At 39.8% G+C, this 27,793-nt stretch overlaps 2 protein-coding genes and 1 pseudogene across 2 annotated transcripts in view; 1 reads left to right on the plus strand and 2 right to left on the minus strand.

Annotated features, from left to right (window-relative positions):
• The window catches only part of hip1rb (huntingtin interacting protein 1 related b), a 21,091-nt gene extending 12,679 nt beyond the window's left edge, over window positions 1–8,412 (minus strand). Inside the window, exons 1-4 of the mRNA XM_035659147.1 lie at window positions 8,118–8,412; window positions 1,206–1,269; window positions 580–722; window positions 158–214 (exon numbers count right to left, since the gene is read on the minus strand). Of these exons, the coding sequence (XP_035515040.1) occupies window positions 158–214; window positions 580–722; window positions 1,206–1,269; window positions 8,118–8,210 (357 nt within the window). The 5' untranslated portion in view covers window positions 8,211–8,412. The remainder of the gene's footprint in view (window positions 1–157; window positions 215–579; window positions 723–1,205; window positions 1,270–8,117) is intronic.
• A 4,080-nt stretch (window positions 8,413–12,492) lies between these two features.
• Window positions 12,493–13,417, plus strand: LOC118325506 (annotated as a pseudogene).
• A 1,785-nt stretch (window positions 13,418–15,202) lies between these two features.
• kntc1 (kinetochore associated 1) overlaps window positions 15,203–27,793 on the minus strand; it is a 33,405-nt gene continuing 20,814 nt past the window's right edge. The window contains exons 54-56 of the mRNA XM_035658215.1: window positions 16,331–16,421; window positions 15,682–15,832; window positions 15,203–15,231 (exon numbers count right to left, since the gene is read on the minus strand). Coding sequence (XP_035514108.1) covers window positions 15,203–15,231; window positions 15,682–15,832; window positions 16,331–16,421 — 271 coding nt within the window. The remainder of the gene's footprint in view (window positions 15,232–15,681; window positions 15,833–16,330; window positions 16,422–27,793) is intronic.

Here is a 27,793-nt window from a genome sequence, read left to right on the forward strand (position 1 = left end):
ATAATAATAAGTTAAAGCTTTCTTGTCTCTTACTGAACTATATTATTTAAAGGCTTTACAGAAATCCAATTATCCACAGATGTATATTTTTACAGCATTCTTTTGAAATTATTGAAATCATTTTCATAAGATGTAATAAAAAAGATGGAAGACTCACCCACAGTTTACCAATTTCAACTAGAGAACTGTGATGTCTCATGCAGTCTTGGAGAACCTGTAAAGGTTGAAAGCTTGAATGAACATCTCAAGTAACACTTGACCTCAATCAAAACCTATTAAACTCACATTCAATGTGTTTTGAACATGTGTCAGTCTTTTCTGAGAAAGTTCTGTCATTTTATTTTCTACAGTATTTGAAAAAAAATAAAAAGCAACTCACTAAAGTAGGTAGACTGTTTCTATCTAAATAAATGTGAGCTTTTTGCCTACCATTGATGTAGAAAGCCAATATTCATATAAATATACAAGTGAACAATGATGAAGTCAATAATCCAGTTTCTCTAAATTTAATCACACAAATCATCTCCTTAGTGTCACAGAGAGTAAAAGCCGGTAAGAGACGAGTACTCGGTGCCTTACATTGCGGTGTCCGTCACGCAGGACTTTGTGCAGTACGTGGCAGAACTTCCAGCTGAGGATGGAGCTGCTGGCCAGAGGGAAGCCCAGAGCGTAGGACCAGAAGGTGTAGGCTCCCTTCTCCCGGTGAGTCCCCAGGATGATTCCTGTTGTTGTGTTGTTAAGGAAGCACAAAGTATCACAGGACTCCTGGCTGTTCCACATACAGCATGTGCCATTTCCCACACAATGAAATGGTAGCTAGATTTCCATGTCATGACAGGCAAAAGTTATGTACGCCTTCTTTTATATTTTTTCTATCTATATTCCATTAGTTTTAATTAATTTTTCTTCCTGTAGTATCCCATTCCTTTACACTTTTGAATTATGACTGCTGTTGTTAGATCCCGCCCTATTCCGGTCAAACAGGAAAAAGATCCAATTACAGAATAAACATTTTCCCAAAATGCTGTTTCATGATGACTTAAATGCTGACACACAGTGAATGTAAACAATGGCAAAATATGAAGTCCGTCTGAAAATAGAAGATTCTAATAGCTTACGAATGCCTTACATATAAATGACCTTAAACGCCGTGAAGCAAAGGCAGTACCGCACACTACTGATCTAAACAGAACAGAAAAGGATACGTCGTGCATGTTTCTCCTTCACAGGCGTCTCGGTGGAGTTGATGGCTTTGCTGATGCTGCTCAGCTGGGTGGAAAGGAAAGGAGAGGAGTTAATCTTAGATCTTGTACAGCTTGTTTCTCCACCCACACAACCATCACTTGCAGGGCTTACAATAGCCATGACAGCAAATACATAAGTCACGAGAAGTAAATATAGACCAGGAGTCAAAGAAATGATAACAGGCTGCCCTGGAATGACAGGAATGAATCAGAGTAACAATGACTCTGCACTGTGTACACAGACTGCTGTATAGACAGACGTTCGGCTCTCTTGTTATGGTTAGCATAATTTTAACTGACCAAAACCAGTCAGTAGTTCAGGATATACTGGCAGCTAGACCTTTTGTATGGTATTTAGCTTTATGTTTTGTCACCTATGCGAGCTCAGGTCAAAAAAGGCAAATTCTGCATCGACAGATAACGTCTATCCTTAACGATCCCACTGATAATGAATGTGTAATCATAACCACAGGACACACAGCAAGCTGCTCTGCAACCTGCCCAGCAGGCAGAACAAGTGTCACAGGAAGTGAGACAGGGAAACACACACAGTCTGGATCTCCACACGGTTGAATGAGTGTCCCCATGGAGATTCACCTATTTCAATGAACCTCAGGTACAGTACACCACAGCCACAAAGCAATATGATAACTGCCTGGTATGGTCATGTTACACTGGTGTGCTCCTGTCACGGTTATCCCTCTCCTGTGCCAATACAATTATAGCTTAGAGACCCAGCTATCCTTCGATTGGGAGGGTTCTACTCCTTCTGCCATTCTGCTGAAGTGCTTTTAAGCAAAACAATAATTTCAGCTCCAGGGTTGCAGTCTTGTTACTGACCGTGCACTACAAAGTTTGTATTATTCATTCATTAATTATTTTCAAGGCCAAATGATTTTACTGTCAAAATATTTTTCAGTTATAAGGCAAGATTAAGAAGTTTTTTTTTTTTTTTTTAAATTACTTTTGTGAATTTCTGTTATCCTTGATGCACAAACATAATTTCTTGCTTTGGAGCCCAAGCCTGGAAACAAAGACTGCCCGGCCACTGTTTCATGGTGCACCTTCACTGACAAGATTGCATTTTTCACAGTATCTTGACACTGAAACACTAATGATGGCTCACACCAGCTGTGGTAAGGGCTGCGATTTGCAGAGAGAAATTTGATGCAAGCCAAAAATGGAGAATATTCTGTACAGTCGGCTGTATGATGTGCAGGGAATTTGCAAAGCCACAGTCTGAACGATGTTTCCATGAAGACCTTTGGAAAAGTCGAAAAGTACATGGAAACAATTGGACCTGTTAACATTTTGTTTTCTCCTCCTCCCTTTCATTCAAAGTCGAATTTAATTAATTTAATACAATTTCAGAATGTGGGACTCATTAACACTTAGCAATTACATGATGATCAAAGCTACAGCTAGACAGCACTGTTACCCCTAGACTACAGCGACGCCACCCATTGCTAAATTAGTCTTAAAAACTGTGGTTGAATCTCAGGGCTGTTTTGTATGAAAGGCAGTGTGATAAAAATGTAATCAACATTTGGCCAGAGAATATCTCATTCTACAGCACCGCTTCCCACTGAGGTCACAATCAACCAGGCCTATTAGTCTTTGTTAAAACCAGCAGGGAAACAACAGCTGGGTGCATATTATTTATACACATTCTTCTTTTATAATGATACCCAAAATTCTTAGTGGGGATTATTTTAATGTTTTGGAAAAACTAAAAAGACAGAAATGTAATATAAATGCTTCTAGTTGTGTTTTATATGTACTGTGTCCTTTTAGCACATCTGTTGAGGCCCGTAGTATTATTGTATGATGCTAGCAAGCCAGCGTCACCATCACAGTATTACATAAGAGACTAATCCAGCATACAGTTCAAGCATTAAAGCAGAAGCATTTTCAATCTCTTTTATAACAGCCTTTCCCAAAGCATCTTCCTGGATAAAAAAAGGCTCCTTATAAATGAGCGTGTACCCATAATATAGTAGAAATAACAGTAAATGACAGCACAAGACCCCGGTTCTTTGGGGTGGCCCTTAAACACATGCTTAGACATTCATGTCACAGCTTTGTTTGAAACAATCACATATATCAGTAGAAGAGGTCCCTAATCCCACAGAACCCTATAAAAGCCTCTTTAATACATTACAAAACCTGGGAGTCACCACCCCACACACACACACACACACACAAACACACACAACCACCAAAACATACATGGCCACACAACAAAGCACAGAGGGGCTACTGTGGCATTCAGAGTGAGAGAGGGGTGCACTGGTTAATGGGAGACTCCCCTCGCCTGCTTCTGACGCAAATGAACTGCTAGTCTCTCGTTTACACAGGGCAAGTGCACTGGGCTAGCATGAAGGCCTGTGTGACAATGAGGGGTTTGTTTGGGGAGGAAGGCCGACAGCTGGGGCAGAAGATTGGGTTGGATGGGGGCCGCGCTCTGGCACACAGAGCCTGGCACAGAGGCCTCAACAGATGGCCGCTGAGCAGCGAGGCTGCAGGGAGACTCTCATAGTACATTCAGAATGGCTGTCAGTCAGAGAGCAGCGAGAGAGCGAGGAAAGGGACAGACGGGAGAAGGACATCGAATGCACGACAAGAGGTGGAGGGCGACCAAATACTACCTACAGTTTACTGTCACAATGAGCACATGATCACCAGCTAGTGTGCTGTATTGCTGCTTTTTAGAAAACAAACTCATTGGTGGGCTCCAGTGTACATACCCTTACATGCCCTTGCTCAAGGCTACTACGGAAGTAATGGGAACTGGCTACACGGGGATCAAACTACAGTAGCAACCCTTCAATTAGTAGTAAGGCTGCAACTAACAATCCTTTTAACGTCAACCTCCACCACAGGTCACACACTAACACTACAGATACCATTTTCCTTAATGCCACGGTCAAAGGTAAGTCAGATCCAAATCCAAACTTTTTTTACTAACAGAGCAACGTGGTCCAAGCGCTCCAGACATGCTGACACTGTCGCCTGTGTGGCTGCCCGATAAGTTAGTGCTGCATCTGGTTCAAGCGTCAGTAAATCCCCTGACCAGCAGAGAGGAGAAGTGAGAGGGAGGGAAAGCCTGGACTAATCCCTCAGGCCTGCCATAAGGTCTACTGCCAGCTAGCTTTACTGTAGCCACATGCTCGCTCCATGCTGCATTAATACAGCCAACCTTAAAACTGCTTACCTTGTCATCTTTGCTTTTCAGCAGCGTGTCCATGTGCTTGGACATCCTGGTGTGGCACAGTGTGTGAAATGAATGGAGTCAAAGCATCAACGCTACACCTGAGCTGCTTCTCACTGGACATAATGCCCCAAAGCAAGAGCACTTATTGCAGGTCCTTATCAGCTTAATTCAACAGACTGCTGCAGGAGATCTGGCTAACAAGGTCACACACACTCACAGCTCACACCCATTAGCTGAGGTTAGCTACATGTTTTACTAATAACAATGCCAACAAAATTACCTGGTGTATTAAATTAGTGAAAGCGGTGTCAGAGTGTGCAACAGAAGCAACAAGGGAAATGCAAAGAAGGGTTAAATATCCTTGACACCATTTATGCGTCAATTTAATATTCTTCCTAGACCTTCGAATGGCTTCACAGGTTATTTGGTATTTTACTAACTGCTTATTGTGTTGCTCCAATCCTCTCCTTCAGCTTCTTTGTCCCCTTTCTAATTAAACTAGCACAGCCTCTCCCACACCAACACAGGCAATAATCCAAACACACAACACAAGTCCTGTTCTCCTTTAAAATGCTCCTACGTCCTAACGGAAAGGACACTACACATCGTCATTGTGATAGATGTGATATAAAACATAAACATAAAACATCTTCTAGATCTATAATCTATATCAAGATTAATAATAAGCACTTGCCCAACCCAGAAACAATATCTGATGTTCATCTGATGTTCTGCATAGTTGTAATCCCTCATATTTACTGTCTACTTCACTCTTAATGCCAGACATTTGCCATAAAAGTAAGAGTATAAATCATATATCCATCACAAAGTTCATCAGATTAAAAGGGCACCTGAACTATGAATGAAGACCCTTGGGACCACAGACAAACATGGCAACAGTTACAGTAAATCATGCTAAATAAGACACATAATTTGTTATAAAACCCTGTTCACACTCAGGATAGACTTCTCAATGAAGGGGATAAAGTTTAAATGTCTCAATAAAGGCAGAATGGACAGATTGAATGAATTTAAGTGAGAAAACGTGAATGAATCAACAGAACTATTGAATGGCTGCAGAGACAGGGGTTAAGTCTTATTATTGGGTTATGTCTCACTTTCATGTCTAATTTAATTAGGAATACGACAGCAACTAAAATATTTAACAAAAGATAAACTGTTCTTTAGCAACCAGACAGTTTTCTGGCCAATTGCCAGAGCTGGTTAGTTATCTTGTGATTCGCCTGATGTTCACGATTATGAACCTTAACATACGCACCACAGCATAGATACAGTAGTATGATCACATTGCGTTTAGGGCTGTAGTCTATTTTCAGTGAAAATAGGGATTTATGGGCATGATGAGCACTTGTTTCGTCAATAATACATAAGCATTACATGTGCGCTCTGTATGGTTATAATACTATGATGAGCATTTTGTCCAGTTTCAAGCAGAGACTGCACATGTCTTTACATAGAGACACTTTGATAGAAACGTTAAAAAGGTAAAGTAACAGCTTGACCCTTTTTGTTTGTTCACAAACACTGACATACGGTCTCACTACAAGAACAAAGTCTTGACTTAACACAGCAGACAATTTTAGTATAGTGTGATTTAATCACAACTACAGTGCTTTTAATTCTTTCTCTACTCCCACTCAGTAGCTGTGTTTACCCTCTGGTACTCCCATCCCCCCGCTTTCCTCTCACGGGCGCTCACTCAGGCAACAGGAGCGAGGGAAAGCAAACACTACACACACACAAACACACAGGACACTGTGTGAGACATTTCACCTTGATACCGAGGTCAACATAAAGAGAAGAGAACACAGGAGAGAGTGAGGCGCACAAGAGGCATTTCAGTCAGGGTACTGGATGAATCAGCAGTACTGAGGATATCTATGAGGAGAGAAATATTAATCTAATAGAATAAAGAGCCTTTGTTTCCAGACTTGTGCACCATTAACTGGTGACAATTCTCATTTAGCTAATAGTTGCACAGTTGTGTTGCTTCATCAGTACATGTGGCAACTAGTTGAGTGTCCACATCCACTAAACTCATGGTAGTGAAATCAGGAGGCTGTAAAGAGGCGTACAATAAAGTTTCTGGATAAATGTAACCATTAGCCAATCAGGAGTCAGGATTCTTCCTCAGACTGCCCACTTCATTTGCGTGTTGCCCGGTGGATCCATCCTGCTGAGCAGTGGTGACTTGATCCCCTGTGGCTGCACCCGACAGTCAGTCACATTCACACCGGTGAAAGCAGTAAATCTAACTAGTTCCAGTCTATTCTGAATATGCTGTGAGTTTTAAAACACTTTGACACTTGTCCTTTACACACAATATGCCTTGTTGAGCATTTGTTGCACAGCATGTAGTTTGTGGGGCAACAATGTGTGGTTTTGAAATCACAACTGTGCCTTCTTGTTGCCATTTGCTGTTCTAATAAACAAAATGCTGCAATATCAAACAAGTTAACGCAAACATACCGCAGGAAGAGGACTGGATAGTAAAAATAAAGGAATTTGTGAGTACAATATTACATTATTATGTATTCCAGCTGTTTTGTGATGTGGAAAGGGGCACAGAGGACAAACAGGCAGTGGTCTGCACCTCAACTCCACCCCTTTCCTTGTGTTTCAAAAGCAAATAAAACATTGACAGAGGAATATACACCCAACGTAGGGAAAAAGCTCAGCCCATTTTAGATAACAAAATACTGAAAGTGCTGTGAGTCGGCGCTCCCAAGCAGCTGTTTAACAGTTTGTTTAGTTACTCAACCTCGTTTGAATCTTGTGTTTCCAAGTCAGACCGGCGATGTGTGTTTCACTTGAAACAGCAGCTGCTTCCTTCTTCAACAGATTCCAGCATAGTCAACAATATATTACCTACATTGAAAGTATCTTACTCATGTATGACGGTGAAGAGCATGGTTTACTTTGCAGATGACCCAGAAACCACAAAGCACCTGTTGTTGTAAGAGGAATGAGACGAACCTTGTTCCTTCAGTGTATTCAAATACAAACGAAGATATTACTAAGAAGTCTGATAAAGTTAAAGCTCTTCCAGTTCCCTAAGTACTATAAATCCAAACAACGAAGCTGTTCAGAGACAGAAATGAAAGGGAGAAAAGGTAGCCAAACAGGAAGGACTAGATCAGCGTGATACCAATGGGCAGATTTCTGAATGGTGAGCCTATACAGAGCACTGGACTGTATGAACCATGCTTAAATGGTCAACTCTCTCAGAGTTGACCATTACAGGAGAAAGCTCATGTATCTGGAACATTTATTGTGAAATAAACAAGGCTGATTTTCTGTTTTAAAAACAAAAACACTCAAAATCCTTAAAGTCAAAGTTGCAGTGTTATAATATATAATGCTAAATAGTAGTAATATACACGTTTTAAAAACAGGCTTTAATGTGTGCGCAGACACCTTCAAGACATTTACCTCACACATTAAAACATCCAATTCCCCCAAAACCAATTGGTTAATTGGAGATGTGGCCTATGCGGTACGCTACACTGTGAGCAACCCCCCACACACACACATATATATATACACATCTACAGGCACCCAGGCCGGAATAAAGCTCTGGTTTCATCGTCCAACAGTGAACACAAACCCCGACGAGTCCCTCCGTTTTATATTTTTACCTGCTGCTTGTCAAAATGCTCCCTCTCCGCTCCGAGATTGGCCTCAGTCCGCCTGCTCTTCACCCGTGTGGGCACCTGTCTAATGCTGTTCATCCTCTAGTTCTGACAATGACGGTTTTCGGCTATAAAACACTTAAATCCTCCCCCACCTCTTTTTTAAAAAAAAAACAAACAACAAAAACGTCCAAGCGAGATCAAATATGTTCTTCTCCTATCTAGACTGCACACTGTGTGTGTGTGTGTGAGCAAGAGGCATCTCCAAGCTGCGGTTTCATTACCGGTGATGCACCGCGGCTGAAGGAGGAAGAGCAAATGAAGCGAGTGTGTTTGCCTCGCGTTACGTGGAAGGATCCTCCTCCCCTAAAGGTGGAGGAAATCATCATCATCACCGTGTCTTCTGCCGCCGACAACCTCCCACATGCGGTGTCACTTTTTTTCCAGCCTACGTGTATCACAGCACAGGTATTTCAGCTTTATTCTCTCTCTTATTATTATTATAAATGGTTTTATGGTTGTTGTTTTTTTATTTATTTTTTGTCTGCCTCTCTCAGCTGTAGCCAGTGACGTCACTCCAATGAAACCCATGGAGGATTATTTCAAAGGTTGTTTTTTCTTTTTTTTTCCATTTTCTCTTTTTGCTTCTCGAGATTGTATCTTTGCTTTTACAACAACAGTCAAGCAGTGATGACATGAACCAGGAAATGAAGTTCAGATTAAAATCAAGATGGGTGAGCCAGGAGACTTGGCTGTGACACATGGAAACATGAGGCAGGACATACACTACAATTTCCCAGCTTTATGCAGTCATAAAGCATCATATTAGTCACCATATCTAACACAAGTAGTGTTATTCAAGTAATCACTGTTTAAATTAATTCATTGGACCTGTAGCCTAGTAAGCAGAGCAGCTAATATGGTTGCAGGCAGTTCTGCCCCCTATTCAAAGCATGCAAACAATGCTGATAAGTCCTTCAAAGGTCCAGTGTGTAACATTTAGGATGATCTATTGGCAGAAATGGGGTGTAATATTCATTGGTATGTCTTTATTAGTGTATAATCACCTGAATATTGGAATTGTTGTGTTTCTGTTACCTTACAATGAGGAGTTTTTATCCACAGACACCATGGTCGCCTTCCACTGGCTGTAGATAGGGGTTTTCCTGTTTTATGGCCACTGTAGTTTCTCCTACACACTCCACAGCCCGTTCTTATTCCCAGGTGGTCAAATACAGATGCAAGCAGTGTTCAGTTAGTTGCAATGTTCAGCTTCACTGCTAGATGCCGCTAAATCGTACACACTGCTCTAGTGGTCAACTCATATGGGTCTTTCAATGCCGATATTTAGAGAGCAGGGCTGTCGATGACCGATATATAATGCCGATATCAAAACTAGCCTATAATATGTAGTATAATTCTATTCTGTATGAAATTCAGGCATATTTTTTACAGCAGGATGCATGAGAGTTATAATACAGGGCACGAAACCAACTTTTTCACCACCTTCCAGAGTGGAGTCCTATCATTGTTTCATAGCAGCCACACTGATATGGCTGTCTGCGGAAATTTTCTGTTTATCAGCCACATGAGTACAGACATCGGCCAATGCAGATTATCTCAAAATGTCAGATAATCGGCCCAATTAATAGGCGGAAATGATTAATCGATCTATCGCTATACTACTACTACCTTTAAAATGAAATTAGCAATGTTCAAAATGCCATTGTTGTGTTTTAAGGGAACTCGCTGTCTTTGGGTGTAACAGAAACAGGACAGAAAGCTGATGTAAGTAGATCAATGTCTGACAATAGAAAAACATTCACTTTACTCAACATGACTGATCAACCATATGCCCCAGAGGTATGTGGAATAACCTGTTTTGCTTGTCATAATCACTGCTTCCTCCGTCTTTTATCATTTCACAGCTTCACCCAAAAACTTTTCCGAAACAAATCTATTCAAATTATCAAGACACAAAGTTAAGTTAACAGTGGTACATTTAAAAACTGGATGATATAATTAGTTTTCATTGATTTCCCCGCAGGTCAGGTGCAGTTCTTCAGCCCCTCACCAAGTGTTTGACAGCAGACTGGAATAAGAAAGCTTACACAGTTGTTTTTACATTTTAGACTCTGTCTGCATTTCAGTTGTCCTCAAGGTTGTAAGACTGGAATTTCACGTTTGTTGCGCCGGGTGGAGTAGCGACCATGATGTTTTGTTCCCAAGTATGCAGGTGAAGGAAACACAAGGGCAGTTGGGACAACAGGAGAAGGGAACAAAAGGACATGTTTGCCCTGCAGGTCAAACAGGCTCTTTCACATTTTTCCACACTGGTTCTGTAACTGTAACACTGCACACATATTCTCAACCAGCCGATGAAGTGGCACGGCCCAGCTGACATCCATGGAGTGACAGCACTGACATGTGCAACGATCGTCACTGATAAGTCATGTGAAAGTAGTTCAGAGCATTCTTGTGTAGGTCTTAGGGATAGTAATCAAAAAGTAGAGATGGAAAGTTTGTTTTCCTCTCAGTTGCTTTTATGTGTTGTCTGTCTGTCTGTACATGTTTTATGGCTTTGTAAAGCACTATTAATTGCTTTTATGAGAAGGTGCTCCACAAAAAAAAGTTAATTCATTAAATGCCGAACAATGGTCACTCCTACAGCCTGACTTCTTTACTCGCTCTCCTACTTCTAAGCATATGTGTCTGCATTAGTCACACAGCTTTTTATAAAATCTTACAAAAGAGATAAGAAACTTGCCCCCACATGGCTCTATGATCTCATAACTGACTGGTATTATTAAAATAACCACCACCCCACAACTTCCCTTGTGGTCAATTTAGGAGGAATGATCACTCAAAAGTGACTCAGGGAAAGATGCTTCACATGACGCAGTCTCTAAAACATATGGCAAAAGAAGCATTTTCAAATTTTAACCACTAGATAGCAGTAGAGGTTCATAAACTGTGAGCGTCCTCATAACCTATTTCAGCCTATTGTCTGATTATGAAATAAGTTTATGAAGGAACCAGTAAATTGGTTTGAATTCAAACTGTATGTATGCTACTTTTAATACAACTTATATGTTTGTCTTAAAACATCCTGCTCATCCCCTCGTCTGCACGTCCTCAAAACCGTCGCACTTTACCCACTTCCCTCACCTAAAGCAGAATAAATAACCATTGTAAACTTTATATATGTATTTGTATTTTTTCCAACATCCACACCTAATTCACTAATTTATGTCAGTAAGTGCAATTAATATAAAATAATCCACTTGCATTAAGATGATATTTTATTTTGTGATCTGCCTTAGCTGTGCTGTTTCATAATGACACTGATCTTCTCACAGGAAGACCAGCTGCACACAGTCAGTCTTTCTCTGAAGGCTGTGAATGAGGTATTGCAGTAGTCATGCATCTCCAAAAAAGATTTACTTAACACCTCTGTAGCACATGTGTCAATGCTGTCTGAAAGATTTGTTTCTGTAGAATGTGATGTTCTTTGTTTTCACAAGCCTGATAATCAAACTGAAGAGTAATTGTGCTTCATTTAATTCATTCTAGTTGAATTACTGAATAAATCTGCAATGCTGGAAGTCTGGAAACAGGCTACATTTTCTGTGGACCACTATTGGCCATTACAATACCAAAACCTAAATGTTACACTCTGACCTTTAATTCATTTATTAATTTATTTTTAGTGCTTTGTAGGCTGGATGGAGCACATAAGTGAATTGGGACGTTCAGGTGTCTCCACAGATGTTCAGTGGAGGTACCACTCTGGTCTTATTGAGACTGCTCAATTAAAAAACTTCACTCACACTCCAGCACTGTGTTGTCTTTTTGTGTTTAAGGTTGTTGTGCTGTGACCTTCAAACCAGTCTAATGTCACACTGTAGGTCAGGTTTTTGTCACCTATTAGCTTGATTCATTGTTCCCTCAACCCTGATCTGTCTGTCTTTTTATTATGTGATGCATCATCACAGAATGATGCAGGTACCTAGTTGTAGTCCTTGGCAATGCTACAACGAGCTAAGCTTTCGAGCGCAGAATTTTTTGCTGATAGTTTAACACCAGTATGTCCTGTGGCTTGTTGCAGCTGCTGCATTTTCTCACATGCAAGTAAGAGTTTCTCAGAGTTAATAACTATTAGAATTGAAACAAGAACTACATTCAATTAGATTTCTTGAAAAATCATCATCTTTGGGCAGTAAATATAACTTATTTTGTGTTCACACAAAAAAGCAGAACCCGAATTTCCTGTATATGTCAAAACCACAACCACAGTTTTTTTTTTTTTTTTTTAAGTTTCCCCTTAGAGAATGCGGATAGTCATTGAGGGTTTATTTCTTTGATCTGTAGCCAGCAAGACAACACCTAACTCAACATGCAATGCAATTTTAATGGGACTCTGCTGATCAGTGTGCTCCCTCCACTACTGATCACAGAGTTTGTTTTGGGAATCCTTGGAAATGGTTTTGCTCTCTGGATCTTCTGCTTCCACCTGAGGCCCTGGAAGAGCGCAGCACTGGTTTTACTCTTCCAACCTGGCAATGGCTGATTTTCGCTCAACGTTGCTTTGGCTTTCGTGCTAGCTTACTACATCTCTGACATCAAAGGTGATGTTTGGAGGCGCTACCCTCTGCAACATCTGCCTCCTTCATGTTTGGCAAATGAACCGCGAGTGGAAGTACCATCTCCTTTGATGCATATGCTCTGGACAGGTACATGCGTGTGGTGCATCCCCATCATCCCATCAACTCTTTGAGTGTCTCCCAAGCATGTGTGGGTCTTGCACTGTGGCTGTCACCATCTTAAATGACAGCTCATGTCTTCACTTTACAACATATCAACACAACCCACCTGCAGGGAGCTTCATATTGAGACTGAACCCCAACATAATTGAACTGGCATAAGTTGGGTTTTCTTTTCCATTCATTATAGCTCTGCTTGTGATTCTCTTACTGGCACAATACGCATGTATTGGCCACCTGGAGGAGGGAGGACACGTTGGGCCGCAGCATGCAAAGATTAACGAGGCCTCTGTGCTTTCATCACTGTAGTGGCGTGCCTCTTCATCATTTGCTTCATCTCCGAGCCAACCATAATGCAGCTGCTGATTTGGATCAAGAACCAATGACTAGCCAGAAACCTCCCGGCATCCCAAGTCTGCCCTGGCCCTGGAAAACCTGACCTGCATTTTACATCAACCATTAGCCTGACTATGCTCACAGCGGCGTCTGGATCTGTGGTCTATCTACTTCTCCAGCTCTTACATCAAGAAACATCTGCAGTGAAAGTGGCTTCATCTGCCCAAGCAAAGACTGATGGAGAAGTACGGAGAAAAACACGGGAAACAGTGCTTCCCAGTCACTCAGCCAGCTGTGATCACAAAGCCACAGTCAAGGAAATCATTGCGATGGATGCAGCTAACATTTTAAAGATGCTACTGTATTGTTTTTACTTCTATTATACAGTAGTTTTTCAGTATATTTTGACTTAAAAAATATATATGAATTGCCTTTGCAAAAGTTTTGTGATTTTTACTTCTCTTTATGAATGCACTTTTCTAAATATTTCTTCTGCGAAACATATGCTATTGTAATCCTATGACTTAATATTTACTTAATATTTTGTCCAGCTTATGCAGACACCAAACTACACTTCAACTCTCTAAACTCTGAACAGTAATTATGGAGAAACATACCATAATTGTTATAAGAATATTATAATATAATATAATGTGTCATTGTTTTCCCATATGAGGGTGCTCTATGATTATAATGATTTCTAATTAAAATTAGTAATTCAAAAGGTAAAAAGTCATTTAAAAATAAATCCCTCTAAATGTGTTTTCCTTGTCCTCAATGCTTGAACAAGTAATAAAGATTTTTATCCTCATCACAGAGAGTTTTTCTGTGTTTTCCTGGATTATTTTTTCCAGTTAAGATGTAGTTCATGCAGACTGTTAGACGTAGCCTCAGTACACAGAAGTCACTACAAGAATTGAGCTACATAAACCAAATAAATCAAGGATTTATATTGAAATACACCTATTACTGCATGGCAGAAATACTTCGGCACTGTAATGTAATATGGCACAACCACATTACTGGTTGAAATTTGCAGTAGTGTGGTCAAAATATCTTTGCATCTTATATATCCAATAAAAAAAGGCTTTGTTGAGAATATATATATCCTTCGTAGAGGACAACCACTTGGTTTATTATAAAAAGCAAACCTTTTAATGCAAGGTTAAAAAGAAAGTACTTACATTACATACTAACTTGATTTAGCCAGAATGAGCCAGTTCGGAGGATGAGATGCCCCCTTTTACATAGTAAATACAGTTTGGTTTCTCTGAAATGTAGTCCAATTATACCAATACCACAAACACATCCTCCCCTGTGGTTCCCTAAAAATTACATTATTTTTCTTTGGTACAAGTTATTTCTGCTGATATACATACATTTAAAAACCTCAAGTAAATAACGGATTCATACAGAAATACTTAAATAAAATAAATCATAAATCTCTAATGCACATTTAAGAAATAAAAGTATTAGACAACACTATTAGCAGTTTTTAAATGTCCAGTATGTAGGATTTAGTGGCCTCTAGCGGGATGTAGCTGTAGATTGCAACCCTCTTGCTTCAACCCCCCAACTCAAAGTGTGCAGGAGAAACTATGGTGGCTGAAAAAGAAAGAGTATAACCTCTTTCCACTCAACCTCCCACACAATCATGAAAATTCAAGTGAATTTACAAGAGTAGCTGGCTCAGACTGGCAGATTCAATGTGGCTCTGACCTTCATATATGTACTACTGTCTGGGATCAAATGAGGTTTGTTGTTCCTCCTCTGAATCAAACAGGAAGCATCTTCTCAATGTGCGTGTGGTTCACCCACTACCACATCAATGCACATGCACTTGCTGATCATCTTTTTACAAATATAAGCAGAAACCTGACCAAGGTTGAGTTTCATCTACAATGACAGAATGCACGGAGCTGTATATCCTTGTATCTTTTGGGATAATACTCCTCTGTGGGTGGGAATCAAGCCAGTCAGGATATGTAAAGTTCAGTTCAGAGGGGCCTCAGTGTGGTTATCTGCTTCACAGAAGTATCATGTGAGTTAATTCGCGAACAGTATAAAATAAGTATGTCAAATAAGTACTCCTCAAATGTGGTTACTAAATATGGACTTGTCGGGTTGTTGTGAGGCAGGAGCCATTAACCTTTAGTAAACTTAAATGGGCATATAATAGGAAAAGCAGGGTTTAATATAGAAAGGAGCACAGCAAAGATGACCAAAACAAAGAAAAACTGCCCAATACCTGTTGTGCACATATCTACAGTAGCTTGTTTATTAGTGTCACTGTCTCAATATGCTCTTCCTGCTGGATTTGGCTTCTCTATATATTTGATGTATCGTCCACTTTGCAGCCAACTACTACAGACAAATAGATCCTTGTATGATTTACCAGCATGTTGTTGCTTACTTAAAAAAATCAAAAAGAAACAAGAAAAACAACTAATAAATAAATATATAAAGCTTACCAGTTCTCATCAAGTAGTCTATCAAGTCTTTCACCTGGTTAGGTTGACCACTGGACACAATGAGCTGCTCCAGATGCTTGAAGTGTTTGTTCTTCAGCAGTTTCTGGTGCTTTCTATTTTCACTGATGAAAGCTAGTAAAGTCTCCCTGATCTAGGTAATATTGAAATATCATGTAATACAATACAATATAATCAAAACTCAAAGAAACAGCAATAAAAGATGCAATAAATAAGTTGACATGCGCTATGATAAGTTGCAAATGTATTTAAACGCACTAGACATCTCTTTTGTCTGTATTTAAGTTTATGGCAAATTCATTTTAACAGCCTCACTTTAACAACCTCACACCATCAGGCCCATCTCAGCTTCACTGATGCTACAGCTGAAACCATCAACCCGCCCAAAATATATACTATATATACAGTGCATGGGTGACATGTACAGAAGTACATTTGAACATTTGAAATAGCTAAAAATATACTGAGACACTATTAGTCAAAATGCAAATACTACTCATAATACTAGTGCAGGTTTCAGTTCAAGTGTGAGTCCTGAGTGAAGTTAAATTATCAGCTTAAGTTTAAACACTGAGTGAAGTGAAGGAGGCAAAGACTGGAAAGACACATTTAACCTAAATTGACATCTAACCTGTGAGGGAACTCCAGACAATTCCCCAGTGTTCATAAGCTTCTCCACCTGCTTCAAGGACGGCAACACGGTTACAGACAGACAGAGAGGCCTGGAAACAGCAAAAAGACAGGAGGAAAGATGACAATATGACTTATTATTCAGGTCACCACCTACTTTTTTCATAAATAAACATTCAGTAAATGCAACCTGGGTGTATGAAAGAGATTAAAGTGGCATATAATGAGATTTTAATTAAAGGACCTTAAGTGTAAGGATTTCTTAACACTGTTGGACTACCAGACTGCTGTGAAAAAGTTTCAGTTTCAGTTGTATACTCATGGTCTCAACCTTGACTTCTGGGTTTGTGTATGGTCTTCCTTCCCCTGTCTCCCTTGTCTGTCATGTCTCTGTGTCGGTTTGTGGGCGTGGCGATCTTCAGTCTCTCTCTCTGGGCTCCCTGGCTGCAGTCAAGCACACCTGAATGCTATATTTCAACCCCACCCCCCATTTCCACCCACTCATGGACAGGTTGTTCAGTCAGCTACTTTGGTAGTATGAACTCATGGCCAATTCCTCTTGCTAAATTTAGTTTGGGATAAAAACACCAATGAAATTCATTATGACTTACGTCTTCAACCTGTTGGCCACTGCAGTGATAAACCAAGTACTGTGTGTCAGCAATTCTGAGCAAAATTCGAGTAATTCATGTGACAAATAGACAAAAATAATTGGGCTATTCATTTAAAGGTTAGTCTATAAAAGCATGTAGATATAGCTTTTTGATTCTTTTTTATAAAATTACTATTAAGCACACTAGTGTGTTTGATAAGCCTCTGGGTGAAATTGAAATAACCTGATTCTATCATATGTTATTGATAATTTCACTCATGAACAAGGGCTGAAAAACTATGACCACCAAGCCCTCGTGTTATCGAGAGGATTTCCCTCTTGTAGTTTGTCCCCCAAGCACAAACTTTAAATACGTCAGCACAGAGAGTGGGTGAGCTTGTGCTGTGTAACAAGGGCAAATGGATTCTTTAAGTTTGATAATTAGGCCTGCTATGACATGTTTATGTTATGGTTATGTTGTCTTAGCTAATGTCAAGAAAAACTACTTTTTTGTACACTTAATAACAACACTTCATAAAGACTCCTTCTTGTTAATATCATGTGTCATGTCAGTCAGTCTTAAAATAAAGTGTTACCACTTAACATCTTAAGTTCTGATGCTGGTGTCGCAACAACCTTAATATGAACTGAATACACCACATAATAACTGCCTCCATGACGAAACAGTAAAGAAGAACTGTCATCATATTGCAGACCAAAATTTTGTCATAGTGTTGCCTGGTGTTATCATCATTATTTTGGAGACTTTTAATTAAAATGACTACAACTTCTCTTTTGGTCACTTAAAGGGAAACATGTTTCAGATGACACAGTCTCCAAAACATACGGCAAAAGAAGCATTTTGAAATATTAACCACTAGAGAGCAGTAGAGGTTCACAAACTGTGAGCTTTAGCTCCCTCCAATCTCAGCCTATTAATAATGTTTATGAAGGGACCAGTTCATTGGTTTTAACTGTTTGCATACTTTTAATATAAATGGCATCATTGTCTTAGACCATCTTCCTCATCCCCTCATCTACATACGTACGACTGTAAACTTTAAATGTGTATCTTTTCTAATGTCCATACTTCCATACCTTCACAGAAACTTATTTATTTTTTATTTTTTATTTTATAAATTTATCCACAGTCATTCATGTTTGCACCAACACGAATCTACATACGCAAAATTCAGTAATTTAAATGTCAGTGGGTGCAGTTCAGATTAAATAGTCCAGTTTCCTTAAGATGATGTTTACATTTGTGTCTGCCTTAGCAGAGGTGTTTCATAATGACACTGATCTACTCACACAATGTCAGCTGCACCCACTGGTCTTCCTCTGAAGGCTGTGAATGACATATTTCAGTACTATCGTGATGCATCTCACAAAAGGTTTACTTCATACCACTGCAGCACATGTGTTCATTAATTCTAGCTAAATTGCTGAATAAATCTGCAACGTGGCTTTTGATTCTGGAAAACTGAAAACAGGCTACATTTTCAGCTATTGCTTATATGTGATGGATAATATGGGTGAGCAAAAACTGCAAGAGCAGGTAAAAGTGCTTCTTTCTTACATATGACAGTGTTGTCTGTGCATCATTGTGGTGGCAGAGAACGTGGGCATCATGTTCTACTTGCTGAATATAAAATTAATAGTTTGACATTCTGGGAAATACAGTCTTTCTTACAGTAATCTTCTCATCAAACTCTCAGCAAGGAAGTGAATACGCATATTTCTCAAAATGTAGAACAGAAAATAACTATTAAAATCTAAGATGGTTAACCAATCCAAGCAAAAGTGACAAAATAAAATAACTGAATATAACCTCAACAGCACTGCTTTATGCAACGGCGATCCAACACAACTCATGAGTTTCATCATATAAAATCATCATAAGGTTTTAAAGCTTTGGTAACCCAATTTGAGATGGAGCTGGTCAACCTGTCAGGAGAATAAAACAAATCATTTAATGTTGCCAATAGGTAGCACTTTGATTATGACTAAATATTGGCACGTTGATGTGTTCAGGCCAGGACTCCTACCTATAATGTGCAGTTTGGAGCAGACTTGACCATGTACACTCAAGTTCCTGTTTGACACCATGGACACGCTGTTCAATGAAAACAGTAGAAGGAGTTCGTTAAAGTACAAAGCCCTGAAATAGCACAAAATGAGCACTAAATTCATTACGTCCGACTTCCTGTTAGGTTGAGGGTTTTGCTACAAGAGGTTTTTTTTTAGTATATCTGGACAGGGTATGTGTGCCGACTGATTTTCATACATATTGGTGAAACGTTCCATGGGTGCCAAGACCCAAGTTTTTGAGGACCTTCAAAATTACCTCAAAAATGTGATTCATTTTGATTGATAATAATAACCAACCCAATTCCATTAGGGCCTTCTTACCTATCATGACAAAAAGTACAGATATTATGTAAAGAAATAACATCATTAGGCAATAGTTAATGTTTATTCATATGAAAAGACAAACCCACAGGCTTCCTGCAAGTGCCAAAACCACAACCACTTTTTTTTTTTTTTTAGACGATCCTTTTAAAGAATAAAGACAGCCCTCAAGGGGTTATTTCTTTCAGTCTGCAAGCCCAGCAAGACAGAAAACTGAGCTGCTAGAACATGGCGCGGAATGCCAGTTGTTGAGAGATGGCTCTCTGAGTCGTTGCTCCTCCGACTGGCTGGTCACCAGAAGGTTTTGTTTTTGATACCCCTTGGGGAAGTGGTTCTTTGCTCCCGCTGAGTTGGGGCGAGTGGCCGTGGGTTAGACAGCGCGGTGTTACTTCTTCACTGGCAGTGGCTGATTTTGGCTTGCTCAACGTGGCTTTGTGGCCTGTTCCGTGCCTTAGAGCGTACAACATCTCTTGGTTGAAGGATGTTTGGAGCCTTCGGCAACAGCTGCCCTTCATGTTGGGCCAATGACCGCAAGCAGGGACAGCACCATTCTTCTTGATGCTATAGGCTGTGGACAGGGACATTGCGTCTGGTGAAGTCCCCATCATTGCCCAGCAATTCTTTTGAGTGCTCCAAAGCCATTTTGTGGTGGGGGCTCTTTCGCAGCTGTGGCTGGCTTTCACCATTCTCGCAATGGACGGGCTCTGGTCTTCACTTACACATATCAAGCACACCACTGTGCGAGAGCTTCGATGTGGTTGAGACTTGAAAACCCCACTAAGTCCTGACCTGGGCAAAGTTTGGGTTTTAGTCTTCTTGATTACCGTACCTACTGGCTGTGGTGGGGATGGTCTTCTACTGCACAATGACGCATTTATTGGCCACCTGAAGAGGGAGGACAGTTGGCCCAGCATGCAAAGATTAGAAGGCTCTGTGGCTTCAGTCGACGGTGTCAGTGTGGCGCAGTACTCGGTGCAGTCATTTGCTTGTGCCTGCCCGAGCACGGTAATGGCAGCTTGCTGATTTGGATCAAGGACAAGAAGCTAGCCCAGACATACCCGCTCCGCCGCATCCCAAGTCTGCCCTGCCCTGGACAAAAACGGGGACCACTGCCATTTGTACATTCCCCATTAGCCTGACGCTATCTTTCACAGCGCGTTGGATCCTGTGGTCTACTACTTCTTCCAGCTCTACAATCAAGAAGACATCTGCGAGGGATAAAGGTGTTTCACTGCCCCAGAGGCGAAGAGCTGATGAAAAGTACGGAGAAGAAAGACTCCGAACTCGGGAAACAGGCTCCCAGTCACTCAGCCAGCTGTGATCACAAAGCCACAGTCAAGGAAATCATTGCGATGGATGCAGCTAACATTTTAAAACTAAATTGCTTCTCCCAAAGCTGTGTTTGTGTTAAGTAAGTGCTACAGCAAGATATTACTTTGTGCTTTCATGGTAATTCTACTATACATAGTAAATATTGCCTTAAGTTGTGTTATTTTTACTATATTTTATCTATATGACTGCAAAATCTAAATGTCTTTTGGGAAACATGTGCTATCGTAAGGCTGCAACTATATACTTTTATTTTGTCCTACTTATAAACTAAACCTTAACTCACAAACATAGCTATGTTTTTTCACACTTATTACCTCATATGAATAAAATATCATCCTGTAATTATAAGAAAACTACAACATAATTATCACAATGAAACCATGTCATATTAAGAGATATGAAGGTAATTCTATGATGATACAAATGTCTCCAAATGTTTGAACAAGTAAAGACTTTTATCGTCATCATAGAGCTGTGGCATGTTTCCTTGGATTATGTCATTTGACTTCCGATTGACATGAAGTGCATGTAAGGTGTTTTAGCCTCAGCAAAGCAGCATAGACAAAATAAATCAAGAGATTGATACTGAAATCCGATAACACTTTACAAGAAGAGACACAATATTTAGAGTAGGACTTACCAGAGAACAAGTCTGGTCAAAATGGCCTTGTATCTTACATATCCAATAAAAACAATTACATAAGTTGGAGAAAATATATATTATAAACTATGGATACTTGATTGTTATGAACTTATTAAATAATTTATAGTGTTTCCTACATATAGGACAACTAGAAAAGAATACTTGTGCTAGGTGAAGGAATGACATTACAATACATACTAACTTAATTTACATGAACAAGTGAACAGCATGCCACACAACTTTGTTTTTAGTTAGACTAAAACTTAGCAGCTGCTGGTGTTTGGTATCTGATGTCCCCATGACACTGCACATAAATGCTCTTTCATTTATTCTAAACACAAAGGGAAGTGGTGTGACTCAGTAATACCTATTGCAACATATTACCATTCATACAGAATCTGCACTGCCAGGTAATGAGCAGAGAATTACTACACCTGGTAGGATTTTCTAGCAGTTAGGCTACTAATAAACCTCAAGTCTTACAATGCAGACAATGACTAGTGTATTTCTAATATGAGATCAAACAGTAACATTAATTTCATTTTGGGCTGGGCTTTGTAAATTATGTAATTTCAACACAATATTAAAGTTAAAAGTGACACAGCTTCCCAAATGACAATCATAACTTTCAGAATTCAAGTAAATTTAAAAGGGAAGTTGGTTCAGACTGGTGGAATAACTCAATGTGGCTCTGGCCTTCATTGCATCTCTGGGATCAAAATATGTGTGGGTAGTTATGACTGCAAATGAAACTTATTATAAAAAAACCCTACATAGTGGTTACTAAATATGGACTCAAGATGTGAGGCAGGAACCATAAACTATGTTTAGAAGGGTGAGATTTTTACAATGAACCACAAACCAAAAGCCAAGAATAAAATGTATGTACTTGCATGCACCAAAACAAAGAAACTGCTCACACCTCTGTGAAAACACTTAAATAGGCAAAAGCAATCTAGATACTTTTTTCAGTATATATATATTTTTTAGTTATTATTTTGATCTACAAACTGTGCAGATAGTTTTTTGGGTATTATGTTTACATGGAACTTCATATCCCTGTATATTCTATCATTGTTCTAGTGGTTTCTGCCCACTGTCTCAACATGGCTTCTCTATCTTACCACCAGTAATGTAAGATAAAAGTCTAAGTGGAGGAGCCCCCTGCTACTGACACACGTACATCTTTGTACCGTGTTGTTTTTTGATTTGCTAAAAACAAACTCGGAAAAACTCCCAAAACTTACCAGTTCTGGCTGATCAGATCAGTGTCATGTAATAATGTAATATAATCCAATGAAATGGTAATAAAAGTTGCAACCATGCAAATATGTGTATACGCACCAGAGATCTCTTTTGTTTTATGGCAACAGTGGCAAACTTAAATTTATACCTTCATACCATCAGACCAATCAAAATGCTTTTTTTTTTTAAAGATACAAAGCAAACAACGTGCGTTCAACTAGCAAAGAGTGATGCAAGGCAGAGGCATCCAGCTACGTAGCCTAAGCTTAGGGTTGGACCGGCTGGGCTGGTGGCTCGGCTGCACGGTGGGTGGGGGTCTGGCATTATATGTGGCTCCGTGTGGTGTTGGGATGTTGGGCTTGAATGTAAATGGAAGCTAGTAAGAAGTTGGTATGGAGTCAACTGTTCAATAAAACAGAGGAAACATTGCAGTATTAATGCTTATTCGAAATATCACTTCTAATTATTTCAGCATTCGTTGCTGCTGATGTGCACGTGACTGCAGGTTCACAAAACGGTCACTGGTTAACGTTGCTTTACTATAAGGTTGAAATATGAAGCTGTAAAGATGTTAATGTGGGGAGAAACCCCCCCCCACCATATCAGAACGCAATATTGTTGCTAGAGCGACTTTAAAGATTCTTTAAGATTGGATCTTTAAATTTTAGAAAAGTCACCAAAATAACGAAAATGTCACAAAAAACGAAATGATAATGCAGCCGCTGTTTAACGCTGTCATTTGTAGAGGGGGTTTGTGTTGTGTTGCTCACTGCGAGATGTCAAAAATCAGCAGCAGGAACAATACTCTAGAGACACAGGGAGGACCCCAGTCATTAATTCATGTAAGGCATCTTAGCCTTATCCACGCCATTGTCATGTCACTCAATTGCAAGTTTGTTCAAGTGTTCGAATGAGGTTTCATACCTGCCCCTTTGCAATGAGTTCAGTTCGTTCCCTGGTCAGTGGACTCTTTAAAGTTGGCTGTCTCCCTGCCTTTGCCTATTAAAGGTGGTAGATTTCATTCGAGCAATGACTACCTCGAGAGGTAAGGTATGCCAGTGCCTGAGGGTTAGGCAGCCCTGAGTCTGACAAAACGCCGAATGCTTCCTACAAATACTCTCCTTGGATGACGATGATGAGTTTATGGATGTGTAATAGCTAACCACAGGGCGCCTAGAGCAACACTAGGAATTTGTCAAAAAAGAAAAGAAAAAAAAAAAAAAAAAAAAAAGAAAAAAAAAAAAAAAAAAAAAAAAAAAAAAAAAAAAAAAAAAAAAAAAAAAAAAAAAAAAAAAAAAAAAAAAAAAAAAAAAAAAAAAAAAAAAAAAAAAAAAAAAAAAAAGAAAAAAAAAAAAAAAAAAAAAAAGGAGAAAAAAATCTTTGCACCATATTGTCTCACTACCAGCATTAAAGGATGTGAGAAACACTCACGTGTCTGTTGTAGATGACCATCCTCTTAAACTTGTTCAATAAACCGCAGAACATTGTCTGACTGACCCAAACACCAATTAAGCACCGTGCCTCGGGGTAGTCCTGCTAAGAGGTAAAGCATGAAGAAAGAGGTTGACACCTCATGGAAAAATGATTTTGCGTTGCCAGAGTTCTAGTCAGGTGGAGTTCCCCTTGTGCCTGGGAATATCAAAGTCGATGAACTCTTAGGTGCTGCACTGACTTCCCCAAGGTAAATGCTGGTCACGTCCCAGTTAACACATTCACTTACCTCTTATGCATGACTGCATATTGATAAAATTGGTACCTGCAAGCATTGTGTCACTGTCCCTTTTTATGACCCCCGACACGTTTAATGCTCCTGCACTCCTCATTGGAGGAACTAGAAATCTGGGGAGAAAGGGAGAAAGGAAATTTACTTGGCAACCATTTCTCTTTAATCACTTGTCAGCAGCAGGATGGTGGAGGCGTTTTTATTTTTGCTTAACATCTGCTCGCAGTGGGAGTCCAGGTGGGGTCAGTGGTTAAAGTCACATCATTTAACTTAGTGATACAAACCCCTCTCTTGCCACCGCTTTACTTGTGCACACAATTTTTTTAAATATTTCATACATCATACTTAGTTGTTATTAGCAGATCTATAACTTAAGTATGTACTATTTTTGGCAGTGAAACTCTGTTATACTCCATCGCACACTTGATTATATCTTTTTCCTTTATTTGATCCTTAACATGGCTAGTTGACCTGTCTCCTCTCATCCAAAGACATTTTTAAATTTAACAGTTGAACCCTTGTTGGTTAAACCTTACATATGACAAATAAAACTGTACTGAAACGACATTTTTAGTAACAGGACTCGCATTATCACATAACCTTGGAGCTATATTTTGATTTTACTAATGAAAATATAACCATGAAGCATCATTTGCATTTATTAACAACGACCATTACCCTCCCACAGGAGCAGGCACAGCGCCCACTATTGGCCTCCAGCACCCTCTGCGGGAGGTGGCTGATCTGAGGGGAAAAACATGTTTATTTCCAAAACAACAAACCAAAGTTGTTCTTTTTAATGTATTTAAGGATTTTGGAGCAGTCCATCCAACAATGTTTACAAAGACTGGAGAAAAAGCTTAAAAAGACAACCATCTTATTGTACGTCATGTACTTTGCTCAGTTCTTTTTTTAATAAATTGGAGTTACTTTGGTTGTGAAAAAAATAAACAAGTGGGTGGCATGTCCTCTCGCAGTTGAATCCCAGCAAGCTATCTGAAGCAGGGACTGTTCCACAAGGCTGCAGGGTGCGTACAACCTGATACTTCCAGCACAGGGTCTGCACCAACCGCACCGCTGAAGAGAGCAAAGCGTTAGCTTAGTTTTTCCTGCATTGCAGTTTGTGTACTGTACATTTCTAAACATAGGTGAAGGTAAGGTAAAATGGTAGCTAGCTAACTAGCTGTGGTATAGTTTTGAGTTTTTCGTTAGAGATACCTGTGGGCTCATGAACTGTGGGTTCTTCAACAGCCTGGTTGACCAAGCCCTCTTTTGGGACTACTTGAGGAAAGACTGCACCGTGTAAGGGATGTTTAAAGTAATATCCCTTAAATATCCCTTAAGCCTTAAATTAACTGTGCCATTAACAATTCCATCAGTATTAAATAGAAACTGCAGCATCAGCTTTGACAGAAAGGTCTCTGGGCCGCGCTGCCTCCTGCTCAGGATTATTGGGGACAACATTAAAACCACCCATCTTATGATAAAACTAACTAGATAAAGATGTGAGGGACTTTAAGTGTATACTGTGTAATTAAGTCATAAATACTGACCTCAAGGTTTAGATCTTTCAGCCAGACATCACCGAGAGCCAAACAGATCCTAATTGACTGTATCTTTTCATAGCCTGCAGAGAGCAGGAAACCATTTGAACTGAGGGTACCCTATTAAAATTACCACCACTCCACCACTCTAGTGGTCACTTCAGAGAAATGACTCAGGGAAACATACTTCACATGACACAGTCTCTAAAACATATGGCAAAAGAAGCACTTTTAAATATTAACCACCAGACAGCAGTAGAGGTTCACAAACCCTCATAACCTATTTTAGCCTATTGTCTGATTATACAATAATATTTACGAAGGAACCAACTCATTGGTTTTAACTCAAACTGTATGTATACTTTTAATATTATTGGTACCATTGTTTTAGACCATCTTCCTCATCCCTCATCAACATCCACACTTACATACCTGCACAGAAACTTATTTAAATACATCCACAGTCCATTCATGTTTGCACCACACGAATCTACATACGCAAAATTCAGTAATTTTAAATGTCAGTGGGCTGCAGTTCAGATTAAATAGTCCAGTTTTCCTTAAGATGATGTTGACATTTGTGTCTGCCTTAGCAGAGGTGTTTTCATAATGACACTGATTTCACACCAAAGTCAGCTGCACCAACTGGTCTTCCTCTGAAGGCTGTGAATGACATATTTCAGTAAAATGGTGATGCATCTCACAAAAGGGTTTGCTTCACACCACTGCAGCTCATGTGTTCATTATTTCTAGCTAAATTGCTGAATAAATCTGCAATGTGGCTTTCGATTCTGGAAAACTGAAAACGGGCTACATTTTCAGCTATTGCTTATATGTGATGAATAATATGGGTGAGCAAAAACTGCGAGAGCAGGTAAAAGTGGAAAAATAGGGGTTTTATTCACCCAAAGTATTTACTTTGATTATGACTGAATATTGCATGTAGATGTGTTCAGGCCAGGACTCCTACCAATAATGTGCAGTTTGGGATTTGACCATGTACGCTCAAGTTCTCGTTGGATAGCTATATCAAAACTTAATTCGATATAACAACTAAATGCATAATGGCCGACTTCCTGTTGGGTTGAGGGTATCGCTACAAGAGGCTTTCTGTCTGTCTGGACAGGATATACATGCCTACTGATTATATTGATACATATTGGTGAAACATGCCGTAGTGGCTGCTCTTTACGGGGCCTAGCCATTTTGCCACACCCATGCCCAAGACCCATATAAGATGTAGATTTCCGCCACTTCTGACATGTCTGCCGCATTTCATGAGTTTTCGAGCACCTTTAGACCCTTCAAATGTGCTTCATTTTGACTGATAATGATAACCAAAGAAATTACAATAGGGCCTTCTTACTTAAGTGTGCTTGGGCCATAACAGGAAGTACACATCATTTTCCAAAGAAAGAACATTATTAGGCAATAGTTAATGTTCATTCATACGAAAACCCACAACCTTCTTGCAAAACCACATATTTTTTTTAGACGTCTCCCTTTAAAGAATGAAGACAGCCCTCAAGGGGTTATTTCTTTCATCTGCAGCCAGCAAGACAGAGCGTAACTCAACATGCAATGCCATTTTAATGGGACTCTGCTGATCAGTGTGCTCCCTCCACTGCTGGTCACAGAGTTTGTTTTGGGAATCCTTGGAAATGGTTTTGCTCTCTGGATCTTCTGGTTCCACCTGAGGCCCTGGAAGAGCAGCACGGTGTTACTCTTCAACCTGGCAATGGCTGATTTTCTGCTCAGCATGGCTTTGCCTTTCCGTGCTAGCTACTACATCTCTGACATCAAGTTGGTTGGAGGCGCTCTCTGCAACATCTGCCTCTTCATTTTTGCGTTGAACCGCAGTGGAAGTACCATCTTCTTGATGGCTATAGCTCTGGACAGGTACATGCGTGTGGTGCATCCCCATCATCCCATCAACTCTTTGAGTGTCTCCAAAGCCATGTGTGGGGCTCTTG

The sequence above is a fragment of the Morone saxatilis genome, unplaced genomic scaffold (genome assembly GCF_004916995.1).
Source record: "Morone saxatilis isolate NCDOM2014 unplaced genomic scaffold, NCSU_SB_2.0 Contig16, whole genome shotgun sequence".
Classification (NCBI taxonomy): Eukaryota; Metazoa; Chordata; class Actinopteri; family Moronidae; genus Morone; species Morone saxatilis.